The following is a 21,486-nucleotide window of genomic DNA, read 5'->3' as shown; positions in this document are numbered from 1 at the left end:
TTTTTTTCCTTCTAAAATTGCACAATCATACTTGTGCACTAATACTACATTAATAGAATATGTTTGAGAAGTTGATTTTCAATCACAGATTCAACAGTTTGGCTGGATTACGGCCTGAGACAGTGTGCAGGGGACGGGAGTTCCCACACCTTAGGAACTTTCAATTTTGCTTTGCATATTTTCATGGCCCATGTGCCAGGGTCGTTACATCTCCCCTGCACCTCGAACACAGACAACTACAGACAAACTGCTAATTACTGATAACTAATTCCATAAACCTTATTCGCAAGGGAATGCAGTGTATGCCCCAATATTCTGAAACTGACACCCATCATTGGAATGCTTATAACCAAGAAATGTCAGAATCATATAAACCAAGGTTAGAGAAGGTTACATTTTACCTGCCAAATAACAAAATGTATTATGCATCAATTTAGGTGCAAGCTTTTACATGAATGCGATTGCATTTTGCTTTTTTTTTTTAAGAAACAGAAAACTCAAGAAAGGAGACACAAGGCGACTGAAGAAAAATCCATACAACCATACCTAAAAGTACGGCAAACTTAGTAAATTAACAAACACATGAACAATGGTTAAACATAGCACTAAATTTGGAGGTAACCTAAACCTCAAACTTAAGTAGATATAGCAGAAACTCTGTCTTGCTATGTGCTATAATTGAAAAGAACCTGCCCGAAAGACAATGCTTGGACTCAGGGGTCTACGTAAAGGGTGATGGATGGAAGGTTTGGAATAAATTCGAACCAAAAGCATTGCTCAGGGCCAACCCTCCAGACCAAAGAAGTGAAAGCACCATTTCAGGATGAGATATCTGAATTTACTCAAATTAATAGCAAGAAGACTGCTGATTTTAGGGTGACGGGTCATTGATGCTTAAAGTCAGCATGCAATGTGACATGCATTACTTACCGTAAAAGCATTTCTGATGATTGCATCTGCTTAGATTCACATGCTGTGCATAGTCTGACATCCAGTGGTCACTGCAGAGTATTGCATTTTGTTTTTCGACGTCGACACAGGAGTGTCTGTAATACTATCCCTATAGTGACGTGCAGTGTACCAAACATCCCTCACACGTCGCGTTCCCTCTGTTTGTATTTTTTCTCGCCCTGAGGGAGCCTACTTAGGCGTGAGTGAGTACAGAAAGGAGAGAAAGTAATAAGATGTCTATGTTCCTTCCATCCGAGCGGGGAGGAAGGGTGGGCGCATGTGAATCTAAGCAGATACATTCTTCAGAAATGCTTTTTTGCATTTACGGTAAGTAATGCATGTCTTCTGATGCTTGTAAATCTGCTTAGAATCACATGCTGTGCATAGACTAGCGAGCAGTACCCGGAGTTGGAGGTGGGTTGCGACAAGAAACAGTAGAGAAAAGATGTCTTAATGTTGCTTTCCCCACCTGGGAATCAGATCTAGAATGGGCATATAGACAATAGTGTTTTTGTAAAGGTGTGTACAGAACTCCAGGTTGCCGCTTTGCAAATGGACTCCAGAGGGACATTTGCAATGAATGCTATGGAAGCCCCAGTGCCTCGAGTAGAATGTGCTCTTGGCTTGAAGGGTAGTTCTCTCTTAGCAAGAGCGTAACAGAGTGATGCATTGGACAATCGTCTAGATATAGTGGATTTTGAAACTGCATCTCCTTCTCTTCCTGCCGCGACCGAGACAAAGAACTGATTAGTCTTTCTCAGTGGTCTAGTTCTTTCCATATAAAACATGACCGCTCTGCACACATCAAGTGTATGCAGGCTTTTTTCTCCCAAGTTTGATGGGTTTTGAAAGAACGCTGGTAGTTCTATAGACTGGTTGACATGGAATTTAGAAATGAATTTCGGTGCAAACCTAGGAGGCGTGCGTAGAACCACCTTATCCTTGTGAACTGTTACAAAGGGGTCTAGTATAGAGAGCGCTTGCAGTTCACTTACCATCCTAATGGAGGTAATAACTATTAAGAAAGCAGTTTTAAGAGATGTTCTTAAGAGTTGATTTGTGCATGGGTTCGAAGGGGGAGCCCCATAAGCCTGGTTAGTACCACATTTAGGTCCCATCGGGAGCTGGGTTAGATATAGGAGGGTGGATTCTCTTCACTCCCTCCATGAAGGCTTTGATAACTGAAACCTTCCACCATGACACTTTATTTTGAGACGTAGTGTATGCGGAAAGTGCAGTTAGGTGAACTTTAATAGAATTAAAGACTAACCCTGAGTCTAACAAGTGAGTCAGGTAAAGAACAATTTGTGTGGGAGAGCAGTCAACGGGGTTGATGCTTTTAGCCCTACACCAGATGACAAACCGTTTCCACTTGCTGGAGTAGCAGTAACGAGTGTTCGGTTTCCTTGCTTCTTTAAGGATGTCCATGCATCTTTGAGGGAGCTGCAAATGTCTGAATTTTATGACCTCAGGAGCCAGGCTACTAAGGTCAGGCTCTGTGGGCATGGGTGTAGCATTTTGCCCTTGTCCTGTGACAGCATTTTGTACGGGCAGGTTAGTTTCACCGGTGGAGACAGTGACATTTCCATTAGGTTAGCGAACCACAAAGGGGCCACTAGTATCATGGTAACTGGTTCCTGGTGCATCTTGTGCACTATCTTGTTTAGAAAGGGAGTCAGGGGGGGGGAGGGGGGCAAAAGGGAGGAGCGTCAACAAATTTCCCTGACCATGTTATCCAGAGACCGTTCCCTTTGGAGCGGTTCTGGGGGTACCTGGAGGCGTAATCTTGGCATTGGGTGTTCACCAGATTTGCGAACAGATCTATTTCTGGGAAACCCCACTGCGTGAAAACGTCAAAGACAATGACTTCTTGTAATCGCCATTCGTACTCTGTGGGCAGAGGGAAGTCTCTGCCAAGTTCGTCTGCTAGTAGATTGAGTTCCCCTGGTACATGTTGTGACAACAGGAACATGTGTTTGAGAGCCCACTTCCAGATGTTCTGGGACAGCTTGGACAGTCCTGGAGAGTGAGTGCCCCCTTGCTTGTTCAGGTAGTACATGGCTGTGGTGCGGTCTGTGAGGACCAGTACTGTCATCCCTTGAAGGTGAGCCTGGAAAGCCTTCAGTGCCTTGAAGACCGCTAGTAGTTACAGCAAATGTATGTGTTTGGACGCTACACTCGGAGTCCAAACTCTGTGTGCAGTCAGATGGGATAGGTGAGCCCCCCACCCCATGAGAGATGCGTCTGTGGTAAGATTGGCTTCCACTGCGGGGGTGGCGAATGGTTTCCCCATTACGAGGTTTTCCTTCGACCATCACCACAGCGAGAGAACCAAGGCCTGCAAGACCACCACTAGATCGTCCCATTGTCCGCTGGCCTGACACCACTGGCTGTTGAGCCACTCCTGCATTGGGCGTATGCGCAGTCGCGTGAGGTACCAAATATATACATGATGCCATCATTCCTAGGAAATGCATTGCTTTGCGTACCGTCGCCTCTCGACCGGCTACATATTGAGGGATCTGAAACAGCATATTTGGGACCCTCTCGGAGGGGAAGACGAGGCCGTCCTTTGTTCAAATTAGAGCTGCTAGGAATTGCTTGACCTGGCTGCGGTCTAGGCTGGACTTCTCGTTGATGGAGAAGCCGAGTTGGAACAAAAGGTCTACTGTCTTTTGGGTTTTTGAGAAGCATGTCTCGTAGGAATCCCCTGTTATGAGCCAATCGTCGAGGTAAGGGTATACTGGGATGGCTGACGCTATGCCGAAGGGTAGCACTTTGAACTGGTAGTGTTGGCTCTCTATCATGAACCTGAGGTATTTCCTGTGCGCTGGCAACATTAAAATATGAAAGTATGAATCTTTTATGTCCAGTGTTGTCATGTAATCTCCCTGTGAAAGCAGGGGGATTACTTCCTGTAATTTCACCATACGAAATTTTTGAGGTTTCACAAATTTGTCCGCTGGGCGCAGATCTAATACAGGGCGCATGGTTAAGTACTTTTTGGGTATAAGGAAGTACACTGAATAAATACCCTCCTTTACCTGTGATAGAGGCACAACTTCTATTGTTCCTTTTTCTAGTAGCAGTTGGACTTCTTGAGGTAGGATGGCAAGGTGCTCTGGTGATAGGGGTTTTCCCCTTGGGGGTCTGTATGTTGGGGACCGACTGAATTCTATGCAGTAACCGCAGGCTATAGTTGACAATACCCAGCGGTCTGTTATTCCCTCCCATGCTGGTAGAAAAGATGTCAACCGGCCCCCAATCGGTGATGCATGGGAGGGGACCCGAAACTTCGGGTCATTTGGTGTTGGTAGCCGGGGAGCCTCTAAGAGTGGGGCCCCGACCTCTTCCCTTGCCACAACGTTGTCCTCTCTGAGCGTATTGGCCGCTGGTTCCTTGAGTAGAGGACCAGTTGCCCGCTGAGGAGTACTGTTGTTGTTGCTGTCGTTGGCCCCGAAAAAAGCGTCTGTTGCCGTAACCTCGCTTATTGGGAGGCCTTGAGATCTGGTCTAGAGTCTTCAGGGTATCGAAATCCTTCTTAGCAGTCTCTACTGCATCATCCACCACTTTACCAAACAGGTTGGAATCCTCGATTGGTTTGTTGATGAGTGACGAATGGATCTCTGGCTTAAAACCTGAGTTCCGGAGCCAGACATGACACTTGAGAAGTATCCCCTGAACTAAAGACCGGCCAGCTGTTTCCGCAGCATCTAGTGTGTTTTTGATGATGCTTTGGTTAACCAGAGAACCTTCCGTTACAGTGGCTAACAAGCGAGTTCGTAAGGGCTCAGGGACTTCTTCAAGGTTTTCACCAGAGTTGCGAACAGATCTATTTCTGGGAAACCCCACTGCGTGAAAACATCAAAGACAAGGACTTCTTGTAATCGCCATTCGTACTCTGTGGGCAGAGGGAAGTCTCTGACGAGTTTGTCTGCTAGTAGATGGACTTCTTCGAGGTTTTGGTGTAACTTTCCCCATTGGGCATCAGCATAGCTTGCCAGTAAGGTATTGTTATTGCCAATTCTGGTGGAAAAAGCTGCTGAGGCTGTAATCCTCTTTCCCAGGGCGTAAAGCTTCTTTCCTTCCTTGTCTGGCGGTGCTTCGCTAGTAGATAGCAGAAACCCTGCCCTTTTCCTTGTGGTGGTTACTACCAAGGAATCAGGTATTGAGTGACCCTTAATGTATAATGGGTCAGAGGGTGAGGGACTAAACAGTTTCTCAATTTTTGGGTTGACCCCTCTAACCAACGCAGGTGTTGATAACAATGCAATAAGTCGTCTCTTGACTGAGGAAAGAAGGGAAATGGCCTGGCTAGTAGGTGGCTTCTCCTTGATTTTTTCTACAAAATCTATTTCAGGAGTAATTTCCCCTGAATCAATTTCAAAATGTGCTACTGCTTTCCATAGTAGCGCATTGAAAGTGGGTTGGTCATCTATAGGTGACGGGTTTCTGACTGGTGTGGTTTGAGGAGAGGACAGGAACAGAACGTCAGGGTCTGTTGACGCTCCTGCGGACTTGCCAAGGCTGTGAACCACCTCCATCTGGGTCTTCTTCAAAGCCCCCACCACCCATGTATGGGTTTTCCTCAAAACCTTCTTCTTCTAGGTTCTTTGATCTTCAACATTTAGGAACTCCTCATCCTCTTGAAAGTGAGAGTCTTCTTCAGTGAGGTCATATGTGTTAACCTCCTCTTGAAGTGGGTTAAATAGTCTTGGGTACTTGGCTCTGGGGTCTTCAAGAAGTACCTCTCTTGATCTTTTGGGAGTTACATGTTCAGGGTTCCTGCCTGCCTTCCGACTGCGTTTCCCTGGCCTTGTGAGCGGGGCTCGGCAACTCCTTCGCCGTCCGTCTCTGAGCATCAGTTGAGACTATTCGAGCCAAGCTCTCGACGACTAAACTGTCCGTCGAGGGTTCGTCTGGCATCGTGTTGGGCGGTGCCGAGACCTTATCGCCGACGGGCGCTCTCTTACGAGGTGCTTTGTCTGGCGTTTTAGTGGTAGCGCCCTTATCTGTGGACAGCCCAGTCGCTAGTTGCGTCTGCGGTTGCGGGGAGGGCTTACGACCCTTATGGTCAGCGGAGGCCACCAGTAGGCCCGACGTCTCCGTTGGCGCTAGGGCTTTCTACGACTTAGACGAAGAAGTGCCATGGGTTGTGTGTTTATCTTTATGTTTCTTGTGTGCGTCAGTGTCGCCAGGGTATACATCCCCATAAGTAGGGCGTAAGCCGAACTCGTCCGGGCCGGGGAAAGACGCAGGGGAGCGGGAGCGCTCCCTAGAGAGGTCTACAACCTCTGATACGGAGGTAGTGTTATCACTGTCCTCGTCACATTTGGCGGAGGCGGCTGAGGAATCAGCTCTAGACATAGCATAGGCTGCCCACCTCTTGACCCTGCGGTCCTTTAAAGTCTTTAGGCGAATAAAGTTTACATGCCGCATAGCCGTCCTCGTTGTGGTCGAGGGGTAAGCAACGGTTACACCGTTTATGCTTATCCTTCCACGTGAATTTGTCCTTACAGCGCCGGCAAAATCTAAAAGGCATCCTCTCCATAGCTGAGGATCTAGTTAAAAGTGATAACGACCCCGAAGTAAAGGTGGGTGAAAGAGAAAGGCATTCTTAGAAAGAAACAGAAGTGTCCCACGACCCCCACTCTCCCCACTGTATAGGCCGGCGAGGCCGTGCCACGTGTTCGGCAGCGCTGAAGGATCGCCTTCCGTCGCAATCACCGTCGTCGAAGATCTTAATCAGCGGTGAAACAGCTTAGCTGTTGAAGGAGGGATTAGGATTTAACGTAATCTTTAAAGAAAATGACCAAGGGTCGAATAAATGGTATTGGCAATTTGTCTCCAACGAGCACCAGATTAAGGCGACCAGATTCTGGGTGGAAAAAAACAATCTGAGGGACCTCGACGCGTGAGGGATGTTGGGTACACAGCACGTCACTATAGGGATAGTATTACAGACACGCCTATGTCAACGTCCCCTTTTCGACTACGAAAAACAAAATGCAATACTCCGCAGTGACCACTTGATTTCAGACTATGCACAGCATGTGATTCTAAGCAGATTAACAAGCATCAGAAAGATATAAATTCATAAACTAAACACAGCCTTGCATTTAACAATGGAAATCTCTAGCTCAACTTGTCTCACATCAATTACTGAACAAAATTGAGAAAAGAAAAAAATACCTCTTTGCAAATGGCTGTCCGGCCACTACATTTGGGCTGTTGATAGGTTTTGGGAAGAGCCCGGTAACTTGAACCGATGCGTTTGCAGGAAGCGTAATCAATCTCTCTGCCAATCCCATCATTGGAGCGGTCATTTGGTATTGGAGCAGCAAATGAAAGTTCTTTGACTCCCAGGAAGGATTTAAACTGAGCAAAAAGTTCTGGGAATTTTCTTTGGAAAGAGAACAAAGACATGCCTATAATGTGGTGCTAAAGACAATTACGCAACATGTATACACATTCAGGTATATTACTGAAAATCACCTTCAATTAAGAGGAAGAAAACGATTAACAAGGCAAACTTTTCTCTAGTTTAGAGAGCTGTACCACAAAAGTCTTAGTGGTTGGAAAAAACATGAGGCTCCCCCATGTTAGAAGAACCAGCCCTGTAAAAGGCATGAATAGTCTCTGATATGACACTTAAAAGTAGAAACATTACTGTCATCATTCTGTTAATCTTAGTTTAAGGGACATAATCTGAACACAAATGTCCCAAGCAATACATTTGAAATGCACTTCATATGCCATCACAGCAATCGCAATTAGGAATTGATGAGCAGGAGCTAAATGCAGTTCATAGATATATGGCATTGCAGATTGAGCAAGAGCTACCTTTTGGGAACAAGGAGCTATTGACTATCGTGCTGCAGAACAAACTTCACATGAGGTGCAAACCATACATTTAGTTTGATTACAGGTCACCCATTAGGTCATTAATGACTTTACAAAGTATCCTAATACTCAATTTGCACATTTCCACAAACAGTTAATCTCAGATATATTTATGACATCAGATGACCCAGGAGTCAAAAGTATCTCCTAGTATCTACTGTTGGTGTCAGCCCAACCAGGCTATTGTTAGGCCACAACCAGGAGCTAAATAGCCCCCAGCAATGTCGAACCCTGCTTTAGCAGAATACTGACCCATAAAGAATTGGTCAAACTCCAAACTTAAGTACTTGCCCCAACATATGCTAGAACTCTTGCAATGCCCACGCATCAAGATGCAGTGATTACAACATTCAGACCAGACGCGATACATTTTTCTCAAGCCCATCAGTGGCATCCAACTGATACTGCTCCAGTTGCCAGACTCACTCCAGCTCAGGCCTAAAAAATCACTAGTCGCACAGGTTTCCCAAAGGCCCATGAGACCCTCCGTCTCATATCGGACCCCACCATTTTCTCATGAGTGCAATGAGACAATCCATATTTGGTATCTGACAAGCCGATCACACTCGGTTCAGAGAGTCAAAGGCCAAACACAGGAATTGTGCCTCCTCCCTACCGGCCTTCTAGAGGCACAAGCCTAAGAAGTGGATGATTGTGTCACCAGTGACCTTGCAACTTGACAGTCCTGACATATGCAGAGTTTCAACTGGACAACAACTACCATGAAGGAAAATATACCATTCACTCTTACCTCTCGAGAGTATTTTAGCAGGGTGGGCTATGTTTTTCTTCTCCCTTTTTTCTCATTAGCTCCACTGACTCTGATCTACTTAACACAGTGTACCATTCAAACTTTGAAGAATGCAGTGTGTGTGTGCCATTCAAACTTTGAAGAGTGTGAGAGAGAGATACAAAATCTGTGATGCATGCCTCTCCGAACAAGCTACAAATAATGTTCACAAAAAGGCAGGGATAAGGGAAAAAAAAGGAATCCCAGAAGGGCCTATTCAAGCAGTAATGTAATGTAAAGGCCTTATTTCAACACTGCCTGGGGAAGTGGTCAAGACCATGAAAGCTTGCAAATAAATTACTTTGTTAAAATAATTAAATTGTTGACTTGTTTTCCTTTGAATCAACACTTTTTCTACTCTTGGCCAACACGGTACAAGGAAACGTGTGTCATATATGGGATACATTACTCACCGTAATTGTATTTCTGATGCTTGTATCTGCTTAGATTCACATGCTGTACATAGGCCGACATCTAGTGGAAGCTGCAGAGTATTACAGTTTGTTTTTCGAAACTCCAAAATGGGCATCGACACAGGGCGTGCCAGTAATACCATCCCTAGCGTGACGTCCACTGTACCCATGATCCCTCACACATGTAGGACCCTCAGATTGTATTTTTTCTGACATGAGGTAGCATGAGGAGTAGCGCGAGTACAGATTATCCAAGCAGATAGATAGAAAGATAAGACTTCAAGCATCCATGCGCTTTCTCTCAGAGGGGCATGTGAATCTAAGCAGATACAAGCATCAGAAATACAATTACGGTGAGTAATGTATCCCTTCTGAGGCTTGTGGAATCTGCTTAGATCACATGCCGTGCATAGATTAGCAAGCAGTGTTAGAAGAAGGAGGAGGAGGTGGTATATGAGAAGGGTCATAAGCAAATAAATGTCTTAGAACCGCTTGGCCCACTTGAGTGTCTTGGAATGAGTGTCAATGCAGTAGTGCAGAGTAAAAGTGTGAATAGAGCTCCATGTAGCTGCTTTGCAAATGGTGTCAAGGGGTACATTCGCAATGAAAGCCAGAGTGGCCCCAGTGCCTCTAGTAGAGTGGCCTCTTGGCGTAAAAGGCAGAGTTCTTTCAGAAAGGGAGTAACATAACTGGATAAAATTGACTATCCACTTGGAGATGGCACCTTTAGAGACGCAATCTCCCTCTCTACCTGTAGCTACGGAGACAAACATTTGGTCTGTTTTTCGTAGCGGCCTGGTCTTGTCTACATAGTAGAGGACCGCTCTTTGCACAAGTAGAGTGTGGAGTTTCACGTCAGCAGAGCTTTTGGGTTCATGGAAGAAGGCCGGAAGCTCAATGGACTGGTTAACGTGGAATTTAGAAATTAACTTTAGAGGAGAACCTAGGGTGTGTTCGTAGAACCAGTTTATCTTTATGAACAGTAAAGAAAGGATCCTGCACTGACAGAGCCTGAATTTCACTGACCCTTCTTATGGATGTAATGGCTACTAAGAAGGCAGTTTTATAGATCAGATGTTTGAGACTGGCTTTATGCATGGGTTCAAAGGGTGGGCCCATGAGCTTAGCAAGCACCACATTAAGGTCCCATCCTGGTGGTGGGTTAGAAATTGGAGGGTGGAGTCTCTTTACCCCTTCCATGAAGGCTTTAACCACTGGTACTTTCCACCACGAAACCTTGTTATGGGAGGTGGTATAGGCTGACAGCGCTGCCAGGTGCACCTTTAGTAAGTTAAATACCAACCCTGCATCCAGCAGGTGGAGCATGTATGTGACAATATTGGAATGAGTGCAATCAACGGGGTTCATTTGCTTATTCTGGCACCAGATAACAAATCTTTTCCATTTATCAAAGTAACAGTGCCTTGTGTTTGGTTTCCTAGATTCTTTTAGGATGTCCACACATCTCTGTGGTAAATTGAGAAGTCAAAACTCTATGACTTCAGGAGCCATGCTGCCAAGTTCATTGAGCTGGGTTGAGGATGCACTGTCTGACCTTGGTGCTGGGACAGTAGGTTGTACCAGCACAGGAGTCTGATGGGCTCGCACAATGCTAGTCTGTGTAAGTGTGGGAACCACGGTTGTCTCGCCCACAAGGGAGCAACTAGGATGAGCGTCATCGATTCCCTATGCATCTTGCTGAACACCTTCCTCATGAGAGGGGTTGGTGGAAAAGCATAGGCAAACATCTCTGACCAGTCAGTTCATCCACAGGGCGTTCCCCTTGGAGACTGCCTGAGGGAACCTGAATGCGAATCCTGGGCATTGCCTGTTTTCGCTTGTGGCAAATAAGTCTATAGTGGGGAAACCCCACTGTGAGAAGAGGTCTTCTATGACTTCTCTGTGTAGACACCATTCGTGTTCTTCTGGGAGGGGATCTCTGCTTAAAGCGTCCGCTAGTGAATTGAGATCCCCTGGAACATGTTGAGATGATAGGTAAAGGTTCCGTCCGAGTGCCCATGTCCACATTTTCTGGGCAAGCCTGGACAGATTTGGCGAACAAGTCCCTCCCTGTTTATGTAAAACATTGCTGTCGTACTGTTTGTTAGGATCTGTACTGACAGGTACAACAGGTGGTGTTTGAACGCTCGAAGCGCTCTGCAGACTGCCAGAAGTTCTAGCAGATTGATATGATTCTTGGCCACTGAGTGAGACCAGAGACCCTGAGCTGTGTGGTGGAGGTGGTGTGCTCCCCACCCTGACAGGGACGCGTCTGTAGTAACTACAGCTTGTACCTCCAGATCGTAAAAGGGTTCCCCCTTTGACAGGTTCTCTCTTGTCCACCAGTGAAGACTTTGTACAAGTGTTGGCGAAACGACCACTAGATCGTCCCACTGAGCAATTGCCTGAGACCACTGTTTCGCCAACCATTCTTGCATGGGGGACCAGGTAAATACATGACGCCATCATGCCTAGCAAACGCCTCTCTTTGCGCACCCCTATCTGGCGACTGGGCAGATATAGCGGAATTTGCAGTAGTAGATTCCGAATTCTTTCCTCTGATGGAAAGGCCAACCCCTCTTGAGTGTTTAGGACAGCTCCTAGGAACTGTTTGGAGGTGCTTGGCACCAGGCTTGATTTTTTCTCGTTGATAGAGAAACCCAATTCGAAGAGGAGGTTGATCGTTCTTTGAATGTACGATCTGGAAATTACTGTGGTCTCCCCTGTGATGAGGCAGTCGTCCAGGTAAGGGTACACTGAGATTGCCTTTCTGCGTAGGTGTGCCGCCGCCACCACCACCTTGGTGAATACCCTTGGAGCCGAGGCTATACCGAAGGGCAGCACCTTGAACTGGTAGTGCTGACTGTCCACCTTGAAGCGCAAGAATCTTCTGCGCGCTGGGAATATGGAAATATGAAAATAGGCACAGTTCATGTCCAATGTTGCCATGTAATCCCCCTTTTTAGGAGGGGGGATTACCTCTTGGAGAGTAGTCATGCAAAATTTTTGGGGCTTGACATACTTGTTTGCAGGGCGTAAGTCTAATACTGGGTGCATTGTCAAATTTTTTTTGGCACAAGGAAGTAGGTTGAACCCTTGTTTACCTGGTTGCCCGGGACGAGTTCTATCGCATCCTTTGCAAGAAGATTGACTATTTCCCCGAGAAGGATCTTCTGGTGGTCCAGGGAATGTATTTTTTGTCATAGAGGGTGGTTTCGTGGGCGCTCTAGCAGTTCGATGCAGTATCCTGCAGAAACTGTGGACAGCACCCATCTGTCTGAAGTGATCCCTTCCCATGCTTGGGTAAAGTTGGAAATGCAGCCCCCTACTCGGGATGCGTGGGAAGGGACCCTGAGCGGAACGTCACTGCTTTGCGGGAGGTATAGTGTCTCTGCCGGGGCTGCCTCTACCTCTACCACGGCTCCTCTTGTCACCTCTGCCATAACTCTGGATAGTCTGCTGGTTGCCAACCCATGATGTACCCTGTCCCTGTGTATAATTGGATCCCCTTTGCGAATTTTGGCCGCGTGAGCGACAAAAATTACTATTCCCTCTTTGATTAAGGGGTTTATTCGTCAATTGTCCAAGGGACTTTAGAGTATCATACTCATCTTTGGCAGTTTTTAGTGCGTCCTCTACTGCTTTCCAAACAAGAGATTCGGTTCGACCGGCATGTCAATAAGGGTTGCCTGGGTCTCAGGTTTAAACCCTGACTGTCTTAGCCAAGCGTGCCTTTTAATGACAGTGCTCTCTGCTATGAGCTGGCCTGCATTATCTGCGGCGTCAAAGGTTGTCTTCAGGATGCAACCGGACACGGCTCTACCCTCCGATGCGATCTGGGCCAACTGACCCTTTAGTGGTTCCGGTGCAGAGTCAATGAGAGCAGCTACCTGCTCCCACTGGTGGCAATTATAGCTTGCCAGCAGAGTGGTGGTATTGGCGATCCCTGCCTTGTAAGTGGAGGCCACCATCCTTCCCAACCCATAAATTCTTTTGCTCTCCTTGTCTGGAGGAGCCTCAGATGAAGATAGAAGAGTCCCCGCTCTTTTTCTTGTGTTTGTAATTACCAAGGAGTCAGGCTTAAGTTGACCCCTTATGTAAAGTGGGTCTGACTGGGCGGCCCTGAATATTTTCTCAATTCTGGGGTTTACAGCCCTGGTGACATTAGGTGTGAGAAGGGAAGGATCAATTCTCTGATGGATGGACTTGAGAATTGGAATGGCTTGAGCAATGGGTCTTTCGTCTCCCACTAGCTCTTCAGCAAAGTCCCTTTCTTCCTGCGCCCCCTGAGTGTCTATGCGGAAGTGCTCTGCAGCTTTACCCAAGACCTCATTTAGAAGGGGCTGGTCATCTACTGAAGAGTCGGTAACCTGAGGTTCTTTGCGAACAGGAGAGTCTATCCAGTAGACCTCTGCAACGTCATCCTCCTCCCCATCCTGGCCCTTGTCATCTCCATAATAATCTACCCCCATTTGGTCGTCCAACATTACCAAATCTGGATCCTCATCATACGGTTGTGGATCCTCACCATACTGTTGGTAAGGTTGTATATAGAAAGGGTCTGAAATCAGGCCATGAGTTGGAGTCTCAAACCGAGGTTTCTTACTAGGGGACTGAGGGTCCCTGGATCCTGAAGGAGCAGCGTTGTCTGGAGTATAACTGAGGAAATGTTCTGGGTTTTTAGAGTAGAAATCAGCCAGGGAAGACACTCATTACCCTGTCTATATCTTCACTGCTCCATTCTCTGGAGCTGGGAATGACAACTTCCTGAGAAGGTTCCCCTTCTATTCCCCTATTGTGAGGAGTGGGTGGAATGGTCTTGGGTTTAGGGGCAGGGACAGGGGTCTTGGATCTTTGTGTATCTGAAGACTTCGGTTTCTCCCTATGTGTCTGTGGTGCAGAAGTAGAGTGAGAAGACTTCTTCTGCTGTTTACCCCCTTCCCCTTGAGTAGAAGAGCGTTTCCCTGATGTTTTCACCTTCTCTGAGCTTTTCAACGCCTGGCATCGAGATTCGGGGGTTCTCTCTCTTTCGAGTGTGCACATCGGGACTCGGAGGCAGACGCCGAACGGGCTGCCGGAGCCGACTTCTGGTGTGCGGCTTGGGGGTGGAGGTCGGATTCGTCTTCTGACGAAGGTACCTCTCACTTTGGGAAGCGAGGCACCATTGGCAACTGTGGACGGTTGCCTTGTGTCGTGCGGCGATCTCGACCTGGAACGCCCAGAGGACACCGATTCCATGGACCGCTCTCTTCGTGCCTCTTTCCGAGAACTCAGCACGCGTGTCGAGTCTCGGTTGGACTTAAGAGTGTTGATGTGTAGTAGTAGTGTGGGTAGCGCTCTTGTCACCGGGTGTGTTTCCCATAACTGCCCTGCCGGACAATCCTCCGAGGTCGGGGACTTGCGCTTGGGCGTCTTGCGACACCTCTGTGCCCTCGCCGTCCGAAAGTACGGCGTCAATGCCATCACTGAAGGCACCCACCGCATCCATGGCCTCGAGTTGCCTTGCATGGTTGGCCCAACGTTTAGTGGAGCGGTACTTTAGTGTTTTCGCCTTGAACAGGCTACACGCTCTGCAGTTGGCCTCGGGGTGATCCCTTGGTAAGCAGAGGTTACAGGTGGCCTGTTTGTCAACCCAAGGGTACTTGCGGTTGCACTTGGGGCAAAATTTAAATGGAGTACTCTCCATATGCACCTATGGTAGCGGGCTTGTGTGTGTAGGAAATAATAAGAGTGTAGGTTATGTTTTCACCCCCCACTCTCCCTACTTTCAGGGCCGATGCCAGAGGCCTTTCAAGGCCCGGGCCGAGGCCAGAGGCTTTCCGAGGCCCAAAGTCGGTTGTGCAGCTCTCGACAGTGGTTTATTCTTCGGACCGGCGTCGATCTTCGATGTCTTGAAGTGGGAGTGAAAGGACAGGGAAATTAATATTGATTTTTAGCAAAATGGCTGAATGCCAGGGAACTCTGCGCAATGCTTCCGACAAGAATGGCGGAAAAAAACAATCTGATGGTCCTACACGCGTGAGGGATCATGGGTACAGTGGACGTCACACTAGGGATAGTATTACTGGCACGCCCTGTGTCAACGCCCATTTTCGAATTTCCCAAAAAAAACTAATACTCCGCAGCTTCCACTAGATGTCAGCCTATGCACAGCATGTGATCTAAACAGATTACACAAGCCTCAGAAATATATATGTATATGACATGCATTACTTGCCGTAAAAGCGTTTCTGATGATTGTATCTGCTTAGATTCACATGCTGTGCATAGACCGACATCCAGTGGTCACTGCAGAGTATTGCATCTTGTTTTTCGAAAGTCGAAAAGGGGACGTCGTCAAAGGCGTGTCTGTAATACTATCCCTATAGTGACGACGTATAGTGTACCCAAAATCCTTCACGCGTCGAGGTCCCTCTGTTTGCATTTTTTCTGCCATGAGGGAGCCTTATGACTAACGTGAGTGAGTACAGAAAAGAGAGAAGTAATAAGACGTCTATGTTCCTTCCATCCGAGCTGGGAGGAAGGGTGGGCGCATGTGAATCTAAGCAGATACAACCACCAGAAATGATTTTACGGTAAGTAATGCATTGTCTTCTGATGTTTGTTAATCTGCTTAGAATCACATGCTGTGCATAGACTAGCGAGCAGTACCCGGAGGTGGGTTGTGACAAGGAACAGTAGAACAAAGATGTCTTAGTACTGCTTGTCCCACCTGGGAATCATATCTAGAATGGGCATCTAGACAATAGGGTCTTGTAAAGGTGTGTACAGAACTTCAGGTTGCCGCCTTGCAAATGGACTTAAGGGGAACAATTGTAATGAATGCTATGGATGCCCCAGTGCCTCGAGTAGAATGTGCTTTAGACTTGAAGGGCAGTTCTCTCTTAGCAAGAGTGCAACAGAGAGTGATGCATTGGACATTCCATCTAGATATAGTGGATTTGGAAACTGCATCTCCTTCTCTTCCTGCCGCCAATGAGACAAAGAACTGATTAGTCTTTCTCAGTGGTCTAGTTCTTTCCATATAAAACATGACTGCTCTGCGCACATCAAGGTCGTGCAGGCACTTTTCTTCCAGGCTTCATGGGTTTTGAAAGAACGTTGGTAGTTCTATAGACTGGTTGACATGGAATTTTTAAATGAACTTCGGTGCAAACCTAGAGTGTGTGCGTAGAACCACCTTGTCTTTGAGAACTGTTACAAAGGGATCTAGTATAGATAGCATTTGCAGTTCTCTCACCCTCCTAATGGAGGTGATGGCTATCAAGAAACCAGTCTTAAGAGTGAGATCCTTAAGGGTTGCTTTATGCATGGGTTCGAAGGGGGAGCCCATTAGCCTAGTTAGTACAACATTCAGTTCCCATCCGGGAGCTGGGTAAGATATAGGAGGGTGAATTCTTTTCACTCCCTCCATGAAGGCTTTAATAACTGGAACTTTCCACCAGGACACCTTATGTTGAGATGCAGTTTAGGCGGAGAGTGCAGCTAGGTGAACTTTAATAGAAGTTGGTCTGTTGACTGCCAGAGCTGTGATTCACATATGTCTGGGTCTTATTCAAAGTCCCCTTCATGGTCTTGTAGATCCTCTGTATTTAGGAATTCTTCATCTTCCTGAAAATGTGGGTCTTCTTCAGTGAGGTCATATGTATCAATTTCCTCCTCAAGTGGGTCAAAGAGTCTTGGATATTTGGCCCTAGGGTCTTCATGGAGTCCCTCTCTTGGCCTTTTGGGTGTAACATGTTCAGGGGTGGACATAAACCTATCTAGTCTGTCCATACACAATTGAAATCTTTCCATAGTCCACTGGGATAACCTTGAACTGTCTAGTGGCAGAAAGGTCTGCTCCTCCGCCTCTAGTCGTTAACATCTCTCCCATAGCGTGGAAGATATACCCCGTCGCCCACTGAGAACCCTTGTCGTGGGCCCGACACTGGGGATGTATCTTTAGGTCTTCCCTTTGACGTGGGCGGAGGTTCCTGCGTACCCTCCGTAGGTTTAGGCGTCTCTCTGACCTTGTGAACGGGTGTCGTCGACTCTTTCGCCGAGCGTCAGTGGAGACTATCCCAGCTAAGCTTTCCACGACTAGTTTGTCCGTCGAGGGCTGGTCATGAATGGTTTTCGGCGGTGCCGGAACCTTATCGTCGACGGACACTCTCTTACGAGGCGTTTCGCTGGATGTTTTGGTGGTAGCGCCCTTAGTTGCGGACGGCCCAGTCGCTAGGCGCACATGCGGCTGCGGGGAGAGCTGGCGACCCTTACAGTCGGCGGAGGCTGCCGGTAGATTCGGCGTCTCTGTTGGTGCTGGGGCCTTCTTTGACTTACTCGAGGAATGGCTGTGGGTTGTGTGTTTAGCTTTGACTTTTTCATGTGGATGCCTCCTAGCGATTTTAAAAAATCCAGAGCATCATTTGCACAAAAGTTGACCTAGACTTTTTGTGAAATTAAATATATATGGGCTATCTCTTTAAACATTTTTTTTTTAGCGAACTACCCCGGTTTACAAGATCTTACATGGTTTTTCCTCCCTCTCCGTGGTGAGACTTAATATTTTTGGGGTATTCTAGTTGGTAGTATGTAGGTGCATACTAAAATGTTAATGCAAGTACATGACTCATCAATTGATACATGCATCATAATATGGATAATGTAAAAGGAACTTTGTTAAATGCAGCGACAAAAAAATGGTATGGGAAGTCCTTATTCTGGTCTTCTAACAATGAAGATTGTCAATGGTTGTAAGGTGATTAAAGTAAACAATCCAAACTTATTTGTACAAGCAATAACATTACAATATACATTACCAGTCTCCAGTGTGAGTAAACAAATACTCAAAGTACACACCTACTGGAACCCGGTGATGGATCTCATCATTTAAGCATGCAATGGACGAGTGCGCATAGAGCGGACGAGTGCATAAGTGCGAAGGCGTGTGTAGAACGAAGGAGTGCATAGAGCAGATAAATGTGCGGATGAGTGTATAGAGTGGACGTGGCTGTAGAGCGGATAAGTGCAGAAGTGCGGAGGAGTGTGTAGAACGCAGGAGCAGATGAATGTGATGAGTGCATAGAGCGGATGAGTGCATAGAGCGGATGAGTGCATAGAGTGCATAGAGCGGATGAGTGCATAGAGCGGATGAGTGCATAGAGCGGATGAGTGCATAGAGCGGATGAGTGCATAGAGCGGATGAGTGCATTGAAAGAACGATTGCATAGAACCGATGTGTGCGGAGAACGGAGGAGTGCGCAAGAACGGAGGAGTGCGTAAGAACAGACTAGAAGGTAGAGCGAGCGTAGAGCGGGTGAGAGCGTAGAGCGGGTGAGTTCATAGACCTTACAAGGGCATAAAGCGGACGAGTGCCTAGATATAGAACGGGTGACATATGCAGATGAACGGCTGACGTATGTGGATGGACGAGTGCGTAGAACGGATGGAGCGGGCGAAGTATGTGGATGGAATGGGGACATATGTGGATGGAATGGGGACATATGTGGATGGAATGGGGACCTAGGTGAATGGAATGGGGACCTAGGTGAATGGAATTGGAGACGTATTTGGATTGAACGGATGAAGTAACTGAAGGTACTGATGTAACATGTGAACGGTACGGGTGAAATATGTGGAAGGTACAGATGAAAAATGTGGACGCGGCGCATAAAACAACTTAGAATTCACGGAAATGATCAGAGTGCGGGGCACGGACTGGAGTGCGGGGCACGGCACTGACTGGAGCGCACGGCACTGACTGGAGCGCACGGCACTGACTGGAGCGCACGGCACTGACTGGAGCGCATAGAAGTGCGCGACATACATGAATGGTTTGGAATGCATGCAACGCTGAAAGAGCATGTAAACCATCTTATCACACCACCATGCTTACTCTCCTCTTTACACCACCATTCAACTAGAACACAGAGATACTATGACACCATTCGGTATAGCTGTTATACCTACAACTGCCTCATACCCCACATCCCAGCCAGGCGTTCTCCTCAGGCCTAATGCAGCCAGAACCGGTCTGGATAAAACCTGCCAGAACAAACACATACTCCTGATCTCTCAAACCACCACACCTACTGCTATGAAGCAGCTATTACACGAATGCCACACCAGCTGCACACATATCTGGTGCTCACAAGCACCTTTGACTCTCTCTACTGACTTGAACTTCGGTTCCCAAGGGCGTTTAACCTACCAGCGCCTTCAGACCATACCAATGGTACATAAGGCGCTATATAAATGCAAACATAACATGTGCGTCGGCGTCGCCGGGGTGTACATCCCCATAAGTAGAGCATGACCCAAACTTTTCAGGGCCGGAGACAGACGCGGAGGAGTGGGAGCGCTCCTTAGAGAGGTCGACAACCTCCGATACGGAGGTAGCGTTATCACTGTCCCCCTCGTCACATTCGGCAGCGGCAGGTGAGGAATCAGCCTTCGACATAGCGTAGGCTGCCCACCTCTTGATCCTGCGGTCCTTCAAAGTTTTTGGACAAAGTAGTTTACAGGCCGCACAGCCGGCCTCGTTGTGGTCGAGGGGTAAGCAGCGGTTACACCGCTTATGCTTATCCTTCCACGTGAATTTGCCTTACGAGGGCAAAATCTAAAAGGAGTCCTCTCCATAGCTGAGGATGTAATAAGTGATAACGACCCCGAAGGAAAGGGGGGAGAAAGAGAAAGGCATTCTAGAAGAAAACAGAAATGTCCACAACAACCCCCACTCTCCCTACTGTGTAGGCCAGCGAGGCCGGACCACGTGTTCGGCAACGCCGATAGGATCGCCTCCATCGAAACCACCGCCCAAGAACTTGACTCGGCGGGGAAGTTGCTTAGCCGTCGAAGAAGGCTGGAGGCAGTTCAATAAAACGTTACGTGATAAATCGACCAAGGGTCGAATAAATGGTAATGGCAATGTCTCTTACGAGCACCGCATAAGGCGACCAGTATTCTGGGTGGAAAAAAACAATTTTAGGGACCTCGACGCATGAGGGATTTTGGGTACACTACACGTCACTATAGGGATAGTATTACAGACACACCTATGTCGATATCCCCTTTTCGACATTCGAAAAACAAGATGCAGTACTTAGCAGTGACCTCTGGATGTCGGACTATGCACAGCATGTGATTCTAAGCAGATTAACAAACATCAGAAAAATATATATTTTAAATCCATTACAGACCTGTAATCGCCTTACTGATGCTTGAATCTGCTTGCATGCACATGGTTTGTATAGGTCGACATCTAGTGGTTGGTGCAGAGTATTACTTCATCTATTTTCAACTTCGAAAGGGACATCGACTGGGAGTTCCTATCCCTTCTGTGATGTGCATTGTACCCATGATCCCTTACGCGTTGTTACTCATATTGGGTTTCTTTCTGACCTGAGATTGCATGGTGTGTTCAGTTAAACTTGAATGTGAAGAATTGTGTGGAAAACGCTTACAAAACACCCGTTTGTCTATGGTGCCTTCTACTCCAAACAAGGAGAGGTTGGGTGGGCGCATGTGAATCTAAGCAGATACAAGCATTAGAAACATGCTTACATGTATGTAATGTAGGTCTTCGGAGGCTTGTGGATCTGCTTAGAATCACATGCTTTGCATGGACTCGCAAGCAGGAGGTGGTGGTGGGTTGATAGAATGAACCAAGATAAATGTTTTTGCACTGCTTGTCCCACCTGCTGTGAATCATTTCTGGCTTGTGTGTCAACAAAAATTGTTGATAGTGTTAAATGAACTCCACATGGCTGTCCTGCAGATCGCTTATAGTGGCAAGTTTGCAAAGAATGCTAATCCTGCACTCCATTGGCATATCCTACACCAACTATGCTGATGACACCCAAGTCCTACTCCCACTCTCCGGTAACAATGAAACTGACGCCAAGGCCCTCAACACAGCTTATTCCACTATTCAGGCCTGGATGTCAGCCAACCGTCTTTGCCTCAACGGCCATAAGACTGAAATCCTCCTAAAAGGCTCCCAGGAAACCCTAAATAAACTTGCCAACCAATACACTACCTTTACAATCGATAACATACAGATACCTGTCTCCCCATCGGTCAAAATCTTAGGAGTTTACATTGATGCCACTCTGTCCATGTTACGTCAAGTCAGTGCCATAGCCTCTTCAGCTGCCTACTACACCAAATTGATTAACACAGCCAAACCATTTCTAACCACCGAAAGCTGCCTCTCCATCACCAGCGCCATAATAGGCTCCAGACTGTATTACTGCAACATCCTAATTGCTGGCACTACATCTAAAAACCTAATGAAACTCCAAATAATACAAAACGCACTTCGAGCTGCTCTCAACATACCCAAAAGAGAACATTTCTGCTGCCAGATGCAAAGCAAACTGGCTCCCCATCAAAGAACTAGTCCTGTTCAAAACTCTTGCCATCACTCACAAGTGCATCGTTCGCACA

General features: G+C 47.0%; 1 protein-coding gene across 2 annotated transcripts in view; it reads right to left on the bottom strand.

Moving 5' to 3' along the window:
- Positions 1-21,486, bottom strand: part of SIN3B (SIN3 transcription regulator family member B) — a 1,409,802-nt gene that overhangs the window by 788,536 nt on the left and 599,780 nt on the right. For both annotated transcript variants that reach the window (XM_069649207.1, XM_069649206.1), the window contains one exon: positions 7,144-7,354. In XM_069649207.1, coding sequence (XP_069505308.1) covers positions 7,144-7,354 — 211 coding nt within the window. The remainder of the gene's footprint in view (positions 1-7,143; positions 7,355-21,486) is intronic.

This window comes from Ambystoma mexicanum, chromosome 1p (assembly GCF_040938575.1).
Source record: "Ambystoma mexicanum isolate Mex_15411 chromosome 1p, UKY_AmexF1_1, whole genome shotgun sequence".
In the NCBI taxonomy this organism is placed as follows: domain Eukaryota; kingdom Metazoa; phylum Chordata; class Amphibia; order Caudata; family Ambystomatidae; genus Ambystoma; species Ambystoma mexicanum.
The sequence above is the reverse complement of the archived record's forward strand: the minus strand, read 5'-3'. Positions and strand labels throughout refer to the sequence as shown.